This window comes from Ceratocystis lukuohia (assembly GCF_044167205.1).
Source record: "Ceratocystis lukuohia strain C4212 chromosome Unknown Supercontig4_pilon, whole genome shotgun sequence".
Classification (NCBI taxonomy): domain Eukaryota; kingdom Fungi; phylum Ascomycota; class Sordariomycetes; order Microascales; family Ceratocystidaceae; genus Ceratocystis; species Ceratocystis lukuohia.
The window spans coordinates 171,567-189,394 of NW_027263523.1; the positions used below are offsets into that span (position 1 = coordinate 171,567).

The 17,828-nt window shown below is 47.2% G+C and overlaps 3 protein-coding genes across 3 annotated transcripts; 2 read left to right on the top strand and 1 right to left on the bottom strand.

The window, feature by feature from the left end:
• Positions 1-3,628: 3,628 nt before the first annotated feature.
• Positions 3,629-4,081, top strand: HOO65_040049 (putative GPI-anchored cupredoxin; the record flags this gene model as incomplete). The annotated part of the gene is made up of 1 exon (XM_071000563.1): positions 3,629-4,081. One exon carries the CDS (start codon positions 3,629-3,631, stop codon positions 4,079-4,081), a length of 453 nt encoding a protein of 150 aa, XP_070858892.1.
• Positions 4,082-8,259: 4,178 nt separating this feature from the next.
• On the bottom strand, positions 8,260-9,163 carry HOO65_040050 (uncharacterized protein; the record flags this gene model as incomplete). Its single annotated transcript, XM_071002981.1, has 2 exons — positions 8,260-8,712; positions 8,945-9,163. 2 exons carry the CDS (start codon positions 9,161-9,163, stop codon positions 8,260-8,262), a joined length of 672 nt encoding a protein of 223 aa, XP_070858893.1.
• Positions 9,164-14,133: 4,970 nt separating this feature from the next.
• On the top strand, positions 14,134-14,637 carry HOO65_040051 (putative GPI-anchored cupredoxin; the record flags this gene model as incomplete). Its single annotated transcript, XM_071000564.1, has 1 exon — positions 14,134-14,637. The coding sequence occupies one exon, from the start codon at positions 14,134-14,136 to the stop codon at positions 14,635-14,637; it is 504 nt and encodes a 167-aa protein (XP_070858894.1).
• Positions 14,638-17,828: the final 3,191 nt, after the last annotated feature.

Here is a 17,828-nt window from a genome sequence, read left to right on the forward strand (position 1 = left end):
TCATGTGACACACCCTGGTCTCGAGGACTCACAGAATGTCTGCCTCTTACATCTTTTTTTTTTTTTTTTTGCCTTTTGTACTTTAACCACGGTAGAGTGGAAACGAGCAACAAGGTAACTTGAGAGCAATTGCGCTTCGCTCGCCAAAACTCTATAGTGAACCTTGCAGAGGGTTAATTTCTGTCCGGTAACCAGTCCGGCGTCGTTTGATCTCTGTGATTCCCGTAGACGTTAAATATATTCAAGTTCAAGTTCAAGAGATGCATGTAGGTGAAGGTCTTGAGCGTTGGTTGGGGAATTTATTTTTATTTTTTGCTTAGCGAAAGCGTGGGAGAGATGGGATGCATGGTAAGTGTTGTGTGGCGCTCTAAACAGGTTAAGTGGCGTCCCATACCTGCCCCACTTATTCACCTCTTGTGGCTGAAGCTCAATGATAGGGTTGACACCCTATCATGAATCCTCATAAGCAATATAAAAGGGGTGAAGTCCAAGGACGTAGTGTAGAAGTAATCCCTTAAATAAATCAACTGATTCAACATTCAAGATCTATTCTACAGTAAGCGTCATGGCTGATTTACAAGGATAGGGCAGCATGTTCTCTGGTAGCCCTCGTGCCAGCATATGGCATTTGCTAAAATTGAACGCACTCCAAAAATACATGTGTGCAGGACGTTGGCGGACTTCCACAGCAGAAGCACACCAAGCCCCATTTGCACCTCGTATTGGTGCTATTCAAAGCTCGCGGGTTTAGCGGTCCGAAGGCAGGCCCAGTTGGTGACGCAAGTAGAGGACAATCACAGGGCAAAGACGGTCTAGAAAAAAGCAGAGAACATCACACGACAGACCAGAAAGAACATTGTCCTCTGCTCCAATCGCACTTCACGAGTTTGTCTCCCGCTGCCGTTCCTGACTTCTTCCTTCTAAATCTCTATCCTGGACAATCCGATCCCCCGGTTTGGCTCTTCGATGATGCCTGGGGCTAGTGCACGCCACAAAAAATGTCATGTGGGTATGGTCAATGCTCTGAATGAGAATAGTTGGTGGTATGTTAACTTTGTCAAAGCTGCTTGTGCCTAGGCACACACACGAGCTTAATTGGAGCACACTGGTGGTGTGTAAGCAGCTCATTTAGTACAAGACTATTGTAGGGTTGGGAGTCTCTGGATCTAGGGGTTGACTACATAGGATGCCACTTGTACCTTTTCACTCGCTGGGGAACCAGAGAGTAGTGTTCTATTTTCGCCGACATAGATAACACGAGAATTCCGCAGAAAGTCTTGAGCTTTTGGGATTGGGTTAGATTTCGTGGGCCACGTTGAGATCTCATAGCGACACAGTAAAGAACTAGAAACAGAAGCGGAAACGGGAACGGAAACGGAACCTTGAATGCAAACTTAAATGTGCTTGGTGACTTCTATCCCCCTGCTTTAGACCTAGGACCAGCGATTTGATCAAGGAATTCACTAGACTTGAGCCCAGCGGGTAAGCTACGTGCTTGTTAGATAAAAGCGACGCATGGACACCAGTGCCCCCGAACCCTGACCCCTTGGGTCTCAAAGACCCCAAAGACTGCTCGAGGCTCAATCCCAGCTGTATTAGTTACAAGACATAAAAGCACCTCTCCAGAGTCAATTCCAGACACCAAGGTCTCCTTCCAAGAGAACAAAGATAGCGACAGCTCTGCATAAAGTTACCTTGCGAGAGGCTAGCGTCACGGATCTTGACCAAGTGAATGAGATACTAAGCTGGCGCCGGAGGGCAAAAAGGACCTGAATACAGGGAAGAAGGGCAATGACAGTAGAGGAAGGAAATCGAGCAATTGATCAAATGGATGTCGATGCGCGGGTAGTGGTTGAACAGTCGAGAAGGGGTAGTCAAGGGAGGTCGGCACGACCGGTGGTTCGGTGTGGTGGTGTCTGCGGCAAGCCTGGTCATAATGCAAGCCCTTCAGCCGTTCGACTGTTCCAAAAGTATCCAGCTCACTTCTGGTGCTGGGTCTGGGTGTCGTATTGTTTCCAGAAGTCAAGTATAGCGGCCTTGCAGTTCGTTGTTACCCACTTCTCCCTATTCCTCAGCGCCATTACTTGCGCCGCACGTTGGACATAAATTGGCGGCGTGGCATGCATTAGCTTATCCTATGTACTACATAGATAGCAGGGCGAACTCACTGCGATCTTAACAACAGTGGGAGATTGCCTATCCTTTGACCCTTTGAAGCATTGCGCCGTGGTCTATGCTTTTGTGGTTTTTGTCCGCCGTGTCCTCCGTGTTCGCCGTATTCCTCTTATGTATGGTAATCCACGGACTAACTAACAACGCCCTGTGTAGTCAATGAATCCCACGTCTTCTGGCCACCAGTTGGCTCCTCATTGGTCTCTTGCGCATAAAGTCGCTTGAAGTGTAGGTGCGTTTGCTTGGATAGGTGAGAGGTGATAAACCTAATGTATAACACCACATAAAAGGGCAATAGCAAGGTCATCCAAGTCTGGTTTTGAGCAGGTGCGCACAAATCCTAGTCCAGTCGACGCAGCCATGGCTCTTAGCAACAGTGGCAGGTTCTATAATGTAGACCTGCCTCACTCTTGGCCATAGGTGAGGATGCTCACAGACTGTGCCTTGAGCTTTAACTCGGACTTGGTTAACGTCTACGGGAAACTACTAAGACTGGAAAAGACCTACTGTATTTGCCTTTGCCTGGCTCTTCGCTACCCTAATTATCTAGTTACTAGACTTTTCTATCTGGCCAAAGTTTAACTTGAAACTGTGTGAGCAGCTAGATAAAGGCGAGGTGGCGAGCATCTAGCTACATGTCTATCATCCACTACCACTCGGCTATTTTGCCTTTCCGGGTGTTTTCTTCATGTAAGCCTTTTGGTGTCGTCCGCGGGAATAAGGGTAGAATGTTCTTGGGACTATGGAGAACTGGCCATGACTTGCTCAAAGCCTATCTAAAGCAACCTGCAAACACTTGAGTGGCATGGTGTTAGGCTGTTTTGTGAATTGCAAGTTACTAATCATGATAGCCGATTCTGTCATAGCGCCACGTGAGGCGCCACGGATGGTCCCCATGCCTGCCTGTCTATTCCTAGCCGTGGAATCCACGGTAAAGCACGTGTATGTGCTAAATGCTGAATAATGAAAGGGAATGTCGAGTCTAGAGCAGGCCGTTGATTGGCTAGTCCTACCACATTGGCGCACTTTTGCTTGCTAACAACTCTTCCATGTTAAGAGCATTGAGTTAACTCAAGCCACCATATGGCCTGCAATTCCTAATCCTGCACGCAACTATGGATATTGTCGCCATCAAGCCTCATTCTAGAAGTCCGCATCTTACCCCCGCCGGGAAAACCATGTATTCCGGAAGCAATGGCCAGGGCCGTCGCGGAGGTCAGTGAAAGACAAAAAGAACCCAGGGACTGAGTAGTCTGGAGATCTGGAGCTTGTTAAGATATAAACCTCGAGGTGGCCGCTACCTCAAGACTTCACTCCCCTCTTCTTTCACTACACTCACCACTTCCATCTCTACACTCTTCCTTCTCTCTCAGCTTGCCTCTTCAGGCACCCCTAAGTCTACTCTACCTACATCTTTGCTTTTTTCTTTCCATTTCTCTTCTTCCAAGCCTTCAACATGCGTTTCGCTGTAACCGCCCTTCTTGCTGCCACTGTCGCCATGGCTGAGACTCACATTGTCGTGATTGGTGGCAATGATCCAGTTAGCCCCGCGAGGTTGTGGGCCGATGTTGGTGACAAGGTTGAATTCCACTTCTTGTCAGGCCTACACTCTGTTGTTGAGGCTAACTATAATGACCCTGCCCACCATAATGGTGGTTTTGCTTCTGGCTACTTTGCCACTAGTGCCGGTTATACGAATGCGGAAGGCTTTTCCATTGAGATTACGGATGGCAGTCCTCTTTGGTACTACGATGCTGGTAACTATGCATGCCTGAATGGCGGTGTTGGTGTCATCAACCCGCCTAATGGTGGATCTAGAACACTTGCGGGTTTCGATCAACTTTCCCGCCGTCAAAGTGACTGCATCAACCCGTCCCAGCCCGTAGGTGGCGATGTTATTAATATCTAGGTGACTCAACACCAAAAGTCTTGGGACTATTTCAAAACGTGTCGGCGACTCCAGCAGGACGGTTGCTGGACCCGAGCCAATAGGATATGTGTTTCTTCTTCGCTTTTGCTTCAATTTTGCGGCGTGATTATTCTTCTTGCCGTTTAACAGACAAACACTATTAGTTTACATAATAGAATTTCGGTTTATTTTTCAAGTGTACTACTGTGCGAAGAGTTGTGACAGCGAAACTAATGTGAAATCCTTGGATACCGCCGAGCCTATCTGTAGCCAGCCCGTGACATCCTAGTTTCCTGGCCTTGGATATTCCGTCTCTGTTGACATGGCTTGAGGCCTAAGCTTAGCACCCAGATGGTACTGGACCGGAAGCCCTGTAATGCCCATAACATAGTGTCCTGTGGCCACATACGATGACAATTGTAACAGTGAAACGAGATGTAATATGGCAGAGGCTTAGTACTAGCTTTCTGTGTGCTAGTCTCCAAGGTGCAGGGCTCTATTGTGAAATTGCTTGCATTGATTCCCTCGCTCCTCTCCTTTGTCTCCCCCCCCCCCCCCCTGAGCACTTCACTTCGACTATGAGATAATGTCAGTAACTTAAGTCAGGGTTAACTACCAGGATTGCTGACCCAGATTTGGTTCGCCCAAACGTTAGGGCTAGCATCAGACATAGAGGAGGGTCTTCTTCCAAGGCCCATGTGTTTGATCTAGACATGGTAGTGATGGATATATAGACCCGACTGAGTTCCGCTCTTAGGCAAGAAATAGACAGATATAGAACACCTTCAACAGTCACTTATTCCTTCTTCTCCTCTTTACAGAACATTCCGCACGTCCTCTTAATATCTACTGTTAGATAACGTACATGATAAGCATGCACAGAAGGCTGGCTCGTATGCGTTGCACTATTCCCTCCTCAATCCAACCTTTCATGTGATCAATTAACTATTCAACTAACGTAATTTACCAGTGAACGAAATACTTCCTAGACCCCCTCAAATTCATTATTCCATTGCGATAACGTACATGTATAGCGAGTGAAACAGTATAGCGAGTGAAACAAAAATCTCAACCCTCTTCCTAGAAATCACAATAGAAACGCAACACACCATTTAATCAACCCGAATTATTCACTGTACTCTTCCCCAGATGCCTGAATTCCTACCTAACATGCTCCTATATTATGATCAGGCTTGCCGCAGACACCACAGTGGTGAACCCCCAGTTGCACCGGCTCTCGCCGACCACCACTTGTCGGTAATTCGGTCGCTGCCTATTCATCCGCATCCATTTGATCAATTGCTTGATTTCTTTCCCCCACTGTCACCACCCCTGTTCTCGGTAGTCGGCTTCTCTTTGTCCGCCGGCGCTTACTTTGCATCTCATTCGCCTGTTCACGGTCTTTGACCAGGTAGTGAGGTGATATTAGCCTGCACCTAGGATAAATGGTGGGATCACTCAGCCATCTACATTAATCGTTTGAATGACTACAATCTATTCCCGGTTTCTAGGCTGCACTAATTTTGGCTTTCCACATTTCTTTGTCCCTCTGATGACTATTCTACTATGAATCATGCCCATCACAAAGCTAGTCTTGTCGACATTATAGATATTATCTGATCAGATGCCATACATTGCAATTGTGTCCACCACAAGTGTGAACTAGTTATAGATAGTAGCTGGGTCTTTACACTGAGCTCTCTGGTACTTATACTTCTGAAAAAGAAACATGTCTTGAGCTCTACATGTCGCCCGACGAAGTTTGAAGCCCGGTCCTGCAAGCAATTCATCAGCCATTCCTCTTACACCACACAGACGAGGGGCAATCCTCGCAAATCTGGGTCAAGAATAAAGTGAATAAAGATCTCTTCCTCTGGATCAGATGGATTGTGTAATTTAGGGATAGCCTCGCCTCAGGCTTGGATGCCCTTTCGTCGACACCATAGGCTTGTGAGGTTGACTGTATAGATCACTACGACACATTAGAGTTTCAATTCTGGGGGGTTATTTTGAAGGGCTTGAAGAGTGAAAAGCATTCTATCATCATAATTAGCCTGTGGCAACCTGGGTGGTTGAGAATCAGTTGATCAAATAGAGAAGGTGTAGGTTGAGGCATTGTTGTTTCGCTCGCTATGCTGTTTCACTGACTATACATGCACGTTATAATAACAAAAAAATATTTGTTTAAAGTTGCTACATTTAGATTTAGCAGATGATCCTAAATCTTCTAAACAGATTCTTCTTGCATTATGGGCTGTTTTCCCAGTGCCGAATTCCTGCCGCAGTCCGCTTCGACTGGCCACCATTCTGTCGCAGTTCTCGAGTCACCCTGCCGATCAACATCCTTTTGAGCTTTTGAGCAAGAATCTCTTGAGCATCACCTATAGTATAGGCTCCTCCTTGCGGTATGTGCGTCTCTCTGGCTCTCTGGCATTTGCTGAGTGTCTCATTTGCTACTCGCAGTGACTTGCTCTCCCTATGTAAAGCCACTACCTCATGCATCAGTACCTATGTCCTCTTTTCAAACTGGTTGATAGCATCATAAATTGGGGTCGGAGAGCTTCCTTGATGATGGGCAATTCGACCCTTAGCATTAGTAGACTATGAGAGGGCTTTTGCCGGGTTGTGTAGCGTCAAAGAGACCCAAGCGCCGTTCCTTTCAGGAAGAGGGCTGGTCGGTATTGGAGCCTGTAACTTGACATCCAGCTTCAACGAGACTGCCTGAGGGTCATGATGCACCAGTCGTATGTGTGATTACAACAAGTCTTGAGCTCTAGTTGTCGCTACACGAAGTGTGAAGCCCAGCATGTCCCACATCTCTTGAGGTTGGGTATTTCTTCAACACCACTAAGCCAAGGGAGAAATCCTCGCAAATCTAGGACAAGAACGAACTTGACTAGAGTCTCTTGCTCAAGTAGAGTTAATCTCGTAGAGCCGGTGCGTATATCCTGTCGAGCGCCTCTTCCCTGCATTCTGGGGTATAAGGTGCTAAGCACGGCTGACTGTGTAGATCTTGGCGGCCTCTCAAAAACCGAGTTTTGGGGTTTGTTTGATAGCGGCGGCAGCAAGAACGAGATTGGCTTCTCTAGAATTTGAAGACATTATTGGTGGTTTGAGCAAAGTGGTTTGAAAGATGGAAGTGTGAAAACCTGAGTGGAGTGTGCCGCTCACTGGTCTGTTCCGCTCACTAGTAAATTACGTTATTTAACGGTAGATATTAGAGGACGTACTGAATGTTCTGTAAAGAGAGGAAGAATGAATAAGTGATTATTGAAGTTGTTCTGTATCTAAGTCTTGTCTGAAGAGCGGATCTCAGCCAGTTCATATATCCATCACTGTTGTAGATAAAGCACATGGGCCTTGGAAGAAGACCCTTTATGTCTGGTACTAACCCTAACGTTTGGGCGAACTGGACCAGGGTCAGCAATCCTGATAACCCTGACTTAGGTTACTAACATTATTAACTAGTTGACGTACACCATGAGCAGACGCACCAAAAAAAGTCAACACTCAAGACAGAACATGGCATAAAAACACAACAAAGCATCTATAAGTACTATGTTCTTCTGCTGCGGGCATTGTAAAAACTACCTGAGATCTTCTTGCATCATGACCAGTTCCGCCACATGTCCTACAGTGCCTTTCATTCACTAGCCCCAACCCTCCTCAACCACCACTTCTCGATAATTCCCCCTCTATCTGTGTGTTAATGTCCTTTTGATCAATTGCCTGCCTACCGTCATCTGCAGTCATTGTTCCTGTATTCTGTAGACGCCTTCTTTTTGCTCTGCGCCGCTTGCTCAGGGTCTCGTTTGACTGTCGAAGCGTCTGGTTCTCAGACTCCAATAATGTCATTTGATGCATTATTGCCTTTGTTCCCTTGGAAAATGACTTGAGCGCCTCAGGAATAGATGCTGGAGAGCTACTTTGATGCCGTCTGATTCGTCTTTCAAGGTATCTAAATTGAGAAGTGGCCTCAAGTACTGTCTTTGATGTCTTGGGAACCCATGGGTCGGGAAAACTGGCCTCCTCCTCGAGCGGTGTTGGGGTCTGTAGCCGCACATCAAGCTTAGAGATGACACTTTCAGGATCTAAAGGAACAAGTCCAGCTCCTCTAAATCCTCCCTTGATATTTCCCCCAAAAGGTTGCTTTCTTGGTACCAGCTGGCAAGGTGATATTAGCCCGCAGCTACGATAAACGGCGCGATCGCCCAGTCTTCGGCATTGATCGCCTGGATGGCAGTAACCCATTCCCGGTTTCCAGGATGCGCTGATTTTGCCTGTCCACGTCTTTCTGTGCCCGTGACAACCATTCCGCTCGCAATTAGGCCCATCATAAACCCAGCCTCATTAAAGTTGTAAATATCCACAAGGGTGATGCCATACTTGGCGATTGTGTCCTCCACGAGCCCGAACCAATCGCGGATAATAGCAGGGTCTTCGCATTTAGCTCTTTGATAGTCGTATCTACGATTAAATCGCGTCTTGAGGTCTGGTTGTCGCTTGACGAAGTTGGAAGCCCAGCGCTTACCAACAGATGACGCGTCGCGGTCGGCGAGCAGTTTATTAGCCATTTCTTCAACACCACGAAGTCGCGGAGGAAATCCTCGCGAATCCAGGTCGATAATGAACTGTAAAATAGTCTGTTCTTCTAGGTCAGATAATTTTCGTGATTTGGGGGTCCAGTCATGCCGAGATTGGATACCATTGTGCCGGCGACGTAACTTATAATAGCCCACTTCGTATGTCTTTGCGGCTTGTCGGAGACTTAATTTTCAGTCATTTTGAAGGTCTCGAAAAGCAACGAGTATATTACCCTCGTTATTTAGATACAATTGGCTGTATGTTTTCGTCCAATCTGACCGATCGTGAAGAAATGACTTCGTTTTCCTCAGGTAAGTAGATCCAGTAGATTGTGTCCCCTTGGTATCCAACAAAGATGCCATTTTTTATACGTGCAGGCATTTTCTGAGACATGACTCTTTGCTCTTCTGGAATGTACACGTAAGCGGCGGCTCCGAAAGCTACAAGATGTCCAACAAATGGCTGTATTCTAAAGACAGCCTCGTATGGAGAGATCATGTTGTTGTTAGCTTTGCATGGGAGTCGGTTTGTCACGCATGTCGTCACAGAGTGGACGAATGGCCAAAGAGTGTGGTAAATTGGAGTCATGTATCATTGCTCTTGCCCTCTCCGTGATCACCGCACTCCATCGTTCTGCCAAACCGTTCGAGCTTGGGGAGTTGGGTCCGATCAAATCTGCGTGGATCCGGTCACCTAGCTTCTGCGTGCGTGTTTCTGACGCTGCACCATAACGCTTTTTTTGGCCGGATTTGCCGTCCAGCACGGGGCGCAGTTATCTCCTGATTTCACGTCGGCGTCTAATATGCCCAATCCTTTGGCTCGAGAAGCTGCCTTCTGGATGCAAGACGGAGAAATGTAACCCAGACGGCGGTGCCAGAGGCTTGGTTTTGTCGGAGCAGTGTTTGCTCGCTCTTTTTAGGCTGTAGGTTTTAGGGTTCAGGGTCACATGACAATCGGACCCTGACCCCGCTCTGAGATAGACTTACGAAGCGCCAGATTCGGAAGTCTGTCACAGAGTTTGCTTCCTTCTTCATCAAGCTTTTAGAATCAGAGAATCGACATACATTTTTAGGATAGCTATTCATACGAGACTCACGTATTTATATGCATCAACGTGAGTGATTATAGCGCTTGTTTACTGTGGTCAATAGCTGCGGGGTTACAACTGCCGTATCATAGACGCAGGCGTAACACTCACACGGCTGAGGTCTGTTTTGAGCAGAGGTGGCGAGTGCTGATGGTTCTGGTTGAGTTTCAGCAAAGCCCGAAATATGGTAGATACCCCCCCAGTGGGCACACGATGGCGAGTTCTTCGGAGTGTGGACGTGGACCCTTTAGTGCTGGAACCCGCTGGTCGAAGTGCACTCCTCCATTCTGCCACAGTTATGAGGTAGAGATCAAATTCTTGGCCTTGGAAAAAAGCCCTCTATGTCTGATACTACCCCTAACGTTTGGCCGAACTTGATCAGGGTCAGCAATCCTGATCACCCGGACTTAGGTTGACATGCATCACAAGCATGCGTCGCAGCCAAGTATGCGTCACACTTTATCCTTCTAAATCTAACTTTTCACTTGATCAATCGATTCTTCAGCCAGCCGTTAAATATGCCAACTACAAATACTGAGACTAAAAGTCATCTCGTTCTTTAAACCCTTCGGACTAACCTAAAACCGAGCATCTGAAGTGCTGTCAATCTCTATAGGATCTCCGGGCGTTGGCTACGTCGCTGGCAGAAGGGCATTCGATCGCGACACGATTCGATCCCCCAATAGCGTCGACTACCTGATGTTGGCGAACAGACTACGATTCGGTTGATTCTTGATCTAGATTCGCAAGGCTTTTGCCTCCGGGCGCGTGGGGTAAAAGAAATGGCTTATCAACTGCTGCTTGCTGCCCGCGATGCGCTACCAGTTGGTGTGCGTTGGGCTTCAAACTTTGTCAGGTGACAACCAGGCCTCAAGACACGTTTTCTTTTTAGATACATGACTACTAGAGAGCCAAGTGCAAAGATCTAGTCATTATCCGTATCTGGTTTGTGCTTGTGGGGAACAAAATCGCCAAGTATGGCATATTGCTGGGTGATTTCTACAACGTTGATGAGACTGAGTTTACGATGGGCGTAATTTAGAGTAGAATGGCCGTCGCAGGCAAAGGTAGGTGTGGAAAGCCAAAGTATGCAGCCTGGAAACCGGAATGAATTATGGTCATAGAAGCGATTAATGCAGATGGCCGAGCGATCCCGCCGCTCATCATCGGCGGAGGCCAATACCACCTCGCTACCCGGTACTCGGAAAGCAACATTCCGGGCGATTGGGCCATTGCGACGACCTAAAATGGCTGGACCGGTAATGAGATTGGTCTTGAGTGGCTTAAGCACTTTGATCGCTGCACAGTCAAGCGATCAAATAGTCGCTATGGCTGCGAAGGTCCCCGCTCTATCGAATTTGAAAGATATTGTGAGGAGAATAAGACTATTAGGCTTCGTATGCCACATCATCCATCTCATCTACTTCAGCCCCTTGATATCGGGTGTTTCAGCGTGCTCACGGCCAAGAAATAGCCCATCGTATAAGATGCTCTATAACCCGCGTTTCGAAGACTGAGTTCTTCCTAGCATTCTACGCTGCATTTCAGGCCACTATGTTGGGAAAGAATGTTAAGTCAGCCTTCAGAGGGGCCGGACTTACTCCTCTTCACCCAGAAAGCGTTATCTCGAAGCTTGATGTGCAGCTACGGACCCCTACGCCTGCTGAGGAGGAGGCTGAACCGTCAATCCCTTGGGTCTCAAAGACCCCAAAGACTATGCTTGAGGCTTTTTTTTAAGAGACGAGTTGAAAGACACAAGAGTAGCTCCCTAAAGTCAAGTCTAGGGGCCATACAGTTTCCTTCCGTGTGCATGAAGTTGCCTTATTGAAGGCTAGGGTCAAAGACCTTGAATAGGCGAATGAGATTCCAAGTCAGCGTCGGAGGGCAGAAAGAGCCCAACTATAGAAGAAAGGGGCAATAGTAGTAGAGGCAGTAGAGGAAGGAAATCAAGCAATTGATCAAATGGATGTCGATGCGCAGGTAGCGGCCGAATTATCGAGAAGTAGTGGTCGGGGAAGGCCAGTGCAACTAGGGATTTAGCATTGTGGTATCTGCGGCAAGCCTGGTCATAATGCAAGAAGAGGCGAGGTAACAATTGAGACATCTGTGGAAGAGCATAGTGAATAATTGGGGTTAATGGGATAATTTGCTGTGTTCTTATTGTGATACTATGTGTCTACCTCCTCTTCCTCCAAGAGACCCGGCGTCTGACCGGGTAGATCCCCTGCCTCTAATCACTAAGAATATTCCGGGAGGCGCTGTAAAAAGAAGCACAACTGAGAGAGGAACAAGGATTGGGCCTCACAACCTTGCACGTCAATTCTTATTTGAAAGCACATGGCGGTGGCCTGGCTGCCTTGGGGGCCTAATGTCAGGTGTCAATAGTCAAAGACACAACTAGCCTAGTCCCTGTACGCAGACACGGGGTTGTGCATTTAGGGTTGGTTGACTTTCTCACCACGAGGCCAAAGGCTCAGTCCAACCAATTCCAGTGCCGTGCTCACATCGGGGATAGGGAAGGTAGAAAGAGCCATCGGGATCTGTTCTAGATTTTCGAAGCGGCAAGGGCTGAACAAGGCTTGTGAAAGATACCAACACAGTCGAATTAAAAAAGGCGGGAAGCCTCCAGAAGACATTGATGGATCGGCTACACAAGACTCGACTGAGAAGGAGGAAGGATGTATGGTACGGATATACTATGGAGATAAGAGTAGCGCTGGGACCAGCGTAGATATGTACTGGCGGTTAATGATAATAGCATCTCAGAGCCGCAATTCGTGAAGTAATGGCTAGTTCAGCACACTGCTACTATGGGTAGTGTTGGGGTATTTCATAGACAAAGATTACGGCTCTCACATCTTGTCCACTCCGTGTGCCGGCCCTGGGGCATTAGATCCAGTAGAAGGTGCCAATAGATAGTAATTTAGAGGCATCTCGAGCTCGTGTCTGGAGTTTCACATAAAGATTCACATATAGAAAGCTTTTAGCGGTCTTAGTGACATTTATCTCCGAGATACTTGCTAGTTAGTAATGGATTATAATAGTTTCTACCCTGCTATTTTATGCGCAGTGTTTCTGTTTCGACGAGCCTGTGCTTGTACATATGTACGTACCATGTCTTGCTTCCCGTGAATCACACGACCTTTGCGAGCTAGTGACTAACGGCCCTGCTTTGGCCTTGAGCCTTCTTGTTTTTGTTCTTGTTTCTTGGCATGACAGGAGCCTGCTGAGTACTATTGTCGCGTGCATTATCGTATCCCTTATGTAAACTTGGGTAAGTCAGAAAGTCCGATCTCGCTGGGCTTACTACACACAAGCCACAGCAAAAGGAATGAGTCTTAGGCCTTTCGTTGCCTCAACTACTTGGCTGAGTTGCATATACTCGGTGGCTCTGTCTGGCTTATTCCCGCAACACAATGGCTTGAATCCCACACTTCAGTTTGGGGAGAGCCAAAGGGGAGGCAGACAGATGGAGCCGTAGTGGCATGTCCTGGACATCCGCGAGGACTAAGTAGTATCTATCCTATCATGGCGGCTATAGACCCTTTGTAGAGCCTCGAGAAGCAAGTACTTGGAAAGAAATGACCTGGCGCCTTAACCCCGATGTATTGTTTGCTCCATCTCTCATCCCCTGTCAATCCTCACCGCATGGCTTTATGGTTTGGTTGGTTTTGGCTTGATTAGATGTCTGATGGACGCTTCTTTTGCTGCTTTCTTAAAATTGAAAATTAGCTCGTCTCGCAATAGTCACTGCGCTAGACGTTTGGAGCAAATAGCTGGACTTATGGCACACTAGTTGACCTACTATAAGAAAGCATGGGCCAAGAGGATTAAGCGCTGGGACATATGAAATCAAGGCTTGGATGCTAGTATAAAGCTTATTACGAACAAAGCTCAAGGCCGCGTGTAAGGAACGAGTATGTACGGACTTTAGAGTCCAGAGTTGCTGGAGAGCCGGTTCAACCGTTGGAGACACCCGTCTTAGCTTTGCGGCCCATGTTTACCCAAGCCACTATGCGGCCTGTGATATTCTTTTCTTGGTGATCCGCGATATGATGGTATAGTCGTGAACTTTCATATCATATGACTTTAACCTTGGGCTTGTTTGCTTGCCTGATTGGTATCCATAGCCCTTTAGCCAGCCGGGCAGGTTCTTGCGAGAATAGCGAAAGCACCGGCGAAGGTGGTAAAAGCATTGGCGAAATTGGCGTAGAGATACTGGATGGACTAGAATCTTTGGCTATATAAACGCCAAGTCGGCGCCACATCCCAAGGCCTCATCACATCTACCATTACCATCTCAGCAGAACACTTCGAGCTTCTTTCTTTAAACTTCAGGCCTACTTCTATACTGTGTTGTTTCTTCTTTCAACCCGCCATCATGCGTTTCACCATCACTGCTCTTCTCGCTGCCGCTGCTGCCATGGCCATCCCTACTACGACTCCTGAGGATAGCCCTTCCCAAGTTGCCAAGCGTGCCGCCACCACTCATATTGTTTGGGTTGGTGACACAATCTCCCCTAATAATATTCAAGCCAAAGTTGGTGACAAGGTTCAATTTCATTTCTTGCCAGGTGTACACTCTGTTGTTCAATCTTCCTATACCGATCCTTGCAAGTCAAATGGCGGGTTTGGCTCTACTAATCGTGTGACGTACGACGGTCAGACTGAGAATGAGTACTTTTTCGAAATTGACATCTTGAGCAAGAAGCGAATTTGGTACTATAATAGTGTTGGCGACGCTTGCATGAAGGGCGCTGTCGGGGCTATAAACTCTCCAGAAAACAGAAAGCGTAATCTTAAAGACTACCGCGAAGCTGCCAAGGTTGAGAGGTACGCGGAAAACGTCCCAGAGGTCAAGGGCGGTCGTCTTGTTCCAGTCTAGATTTCCTGTTGCCGGGGCTTATCAGCCCATTATTTCTTGAGAGCGAGGGAGGAGGAAGGAAGGGAGAGGGTGAAGAATACTTTTGGATGGGCTATCTCTGAGATTGTTATCCGAGGGCCTAATACGCCAAGGTTGTAATTGGTTTTTGCATAGGAACTCAGGGTAGACAAAGCAGTACCAAGCCTAGTCTACGGGATGGTAGTTGAAGGGAACTGTAAGAACTGCGCGATCTAGTATTTCAGTGCTGTTAGAAGATAGTCAGATCACGCGGCTTAGATTGAGAAAGAACAGAGGAAAAGATTGAGTGTTTTCTGTGAAGGAACTATGCATTAGTGATTCTCTAGAAGAACTGCAGCCGGCCAAGCACTTTGAATGCTAGTAGTGAATCAGGGCATGGGTCCAAGAGTGCGGATATGCGGCAATTTCGCGAGACATCGAAAACTGCGACTACCCATCAGTTTTATCGCCATCCACCCTTCCTATCCTTGTGCTTGTCTTTTTGGGTTATTCCAAGTCTACCTCTCTGCTTTCTTCTTCTAAGCTGACAACATACACTTCGCCATAACTGCCCTTCTCGTTGCTACCGCTGGAATAGAAACTCAAATTCACTACGATGGTGCCGGCAGTAACTATATGAAGAGTGATGTTAGTGCTACCGACCTCTCTAATGTCACCAGCCACTGAATTCTCTTTCACTAAATGTTCTCAAGCTTTATTTCATCAAAATGCGTAGGGCGGCTCTATTAGCACGATTGATATGCCCAGGCTCATAGGCCATCTGTGTGTTCTGTGCTAGTGCCTGGGTTTCGCCGTGCGATTCTGCTTACTTCTCTCGCAGGAAGAGATTCTTAGCTTACAGAATGAATATGTCTAAAATGAAGCGCGCAATAGTTGTGACACCGAGGCGGCAAGTCAGTATGCCATAGGTATATAGAGGCATGTGTGACACTAGCGGCTTAGTATCGACTCTTGGTTTGCTAGCGTCAGAAAGCAGACCCCCACGTGTAGGATTCTACTTACAAGAGACGTCTTTTATACAATCTGTCTGTATATTCTGCATATCTCGCCACTGAGGATGTGCCGCGATGTGCTACGGGAAGGTGCCACAGTCTGAGAGAGAAACAGCCTGGAATATGAAACTTGGTTTAAGTATATTACCGATATATTCCTATTCATAGGTGCAGATCTGTAAAGAGCGGTAGCTATTTAGTTCCCAATGTCAAGTGTCCAATAGTTAGACTTGGGTTGAACAGGGGTTCACTTTCCACCTTAGAAATGCCTGTCCAGGAAGCCCAAGTACGATGGCCGCCCCCACAAACGCGATGCTATACCACCTAGACTCTAGGGCTTTCGTGGGCTTTATAGCCCTCAATCTTTTGGGCGACCTAGCGTATTGAGCTTTATAGGCGTTGGAATGACGTCGGCGAGTGACTAGAAAGGCCTCGCAAGGACAAGCCACGGCGGAAGTTAGCCCTGCTAGTTTCTGTACTTCTCGGTAGGGTGACTAGATATACAAGCCAGTGTGACACCAAATGAGTGCAGGGACAAGAGCTAGACAAATAGTTCTCTGCCTCCTAAACAAGACCTTTCTCCTCCGTGATTTTATCTTGCTCACTTTCCAGCTTCTTTTCCCATCTCGGCAGGCGCATTCTACTATGCCTTGCTCATGCCATTGCATTCCATCTATCATATCAAATCTAGTCCTCGGCAAAGACGGAGTTGGAAGCCAACAGAGTAATTTCTGTAGCTCAAGTCACTAGAAGGTTAGCTTAACAGTAGATGTCGGGAGGACGCACTGATTGTCTTAGAGTGGGAAGAGGAAATGAGTGACTATTGATAATGTGGGTGTCTATCTAATTCTTGATTGAAGAGCGCAACCCAACCGATTCATACATCCATCACTGCAGTGTCTAGACCTTTGTGTCGGACATTAACCCTAACGTCTGGCCGGACTTAGTCAGGGTCACCCCGTGTGGGTATACGGCAGTTGTAACCCTGCAGCTATTGACCACAGTAAACAGAACGCTATAATCACTCACATAGATGCATATGTATACGGTAGACTCGTATGAATAGCAATCCTAAGATGTATGTCAATTCTTCTGATTCTTGATGCTTGATGAAGAAGGAAGGAAACTCTGTGACAGACTTCCAAGGTTGACGCTTCGTAAGTCTATCTCAGAGTGGGGTCAGGGTCAGACTGTCATGTGACCCTGGGCCCAAAACCCACACCCGGCTTAGGTACCGACATAGTTCCTCTCTAAACAACACCATCTTGATACTGTCTTCTCTCTTGCCCACTGACAGCATGCCGCGTCGGTGTCGCGGCTCTGCTACAGTCATTTCAACAGTAGATTTGGAGATTTTTACAGAAAATGCAGTTGAAGGGCAAAAGGGGCGCTATCGTCTCTATGTAGTATGCAACCTCAATTCAAATAGTACGGATGAGGCCTCTTTCCCCTTGTGTAACCAGTACTAAGATGTAAACCATACTAATTAGCCTAGGCTGTAGCATGGCTCGCGGACGTTGAGAGGCCACCCAAAATTGTTATGCTTATACTCAGGGGCCCTGTGCTACATAGATGGATAAAGCGCTGGTGTGACTGGCTATGTTTGGCTTGTTATGGGCGGGGCCCAGAAAGAGACTCGGGAAGAGATGGTCCTTCTGGCTATATAGACCTTTGTTTCCTTCCTCCTCTTGCCTCTTTTGTCTTTTTTCACTGTCGTCATGTCTCATGTCTGCAATTCTTTGCTACACCTAACCATAACCATACAAGCTATCTGATAAATGCCTTTTAGCTGTTCTTTCCATTTCATTGCTAGTACCACATAAGATGCTTCTACACTCAGCAGTCTAGTAGACTTTAAGAAAATGATATCTTTTTACCGAGCATCGAACCCTCCAGCTGGTGAAAGCCGCTTGCTACGGTTAAGGCGCGCTGCTATGGTACGTATGTAATCTTTATTGATTGATGAGGAGGGAAAGGAGTCCATCTAGATGGTTGTGCTGGTGAGAAGGGTGAAATACTTTTACTCACTCCCCTGTGTTTCCGCCCATCTTCACCGCCTTCCATGTTCAGTACTAAACTGCAACACTGCTTTCTCAGAGCTCATCTTGGGTCCTCCTACAGTCTTCTATGACGGTACTACTCCTGGACAGCCTTGCGCTGCTATTCTTTTATTTTTCCGCC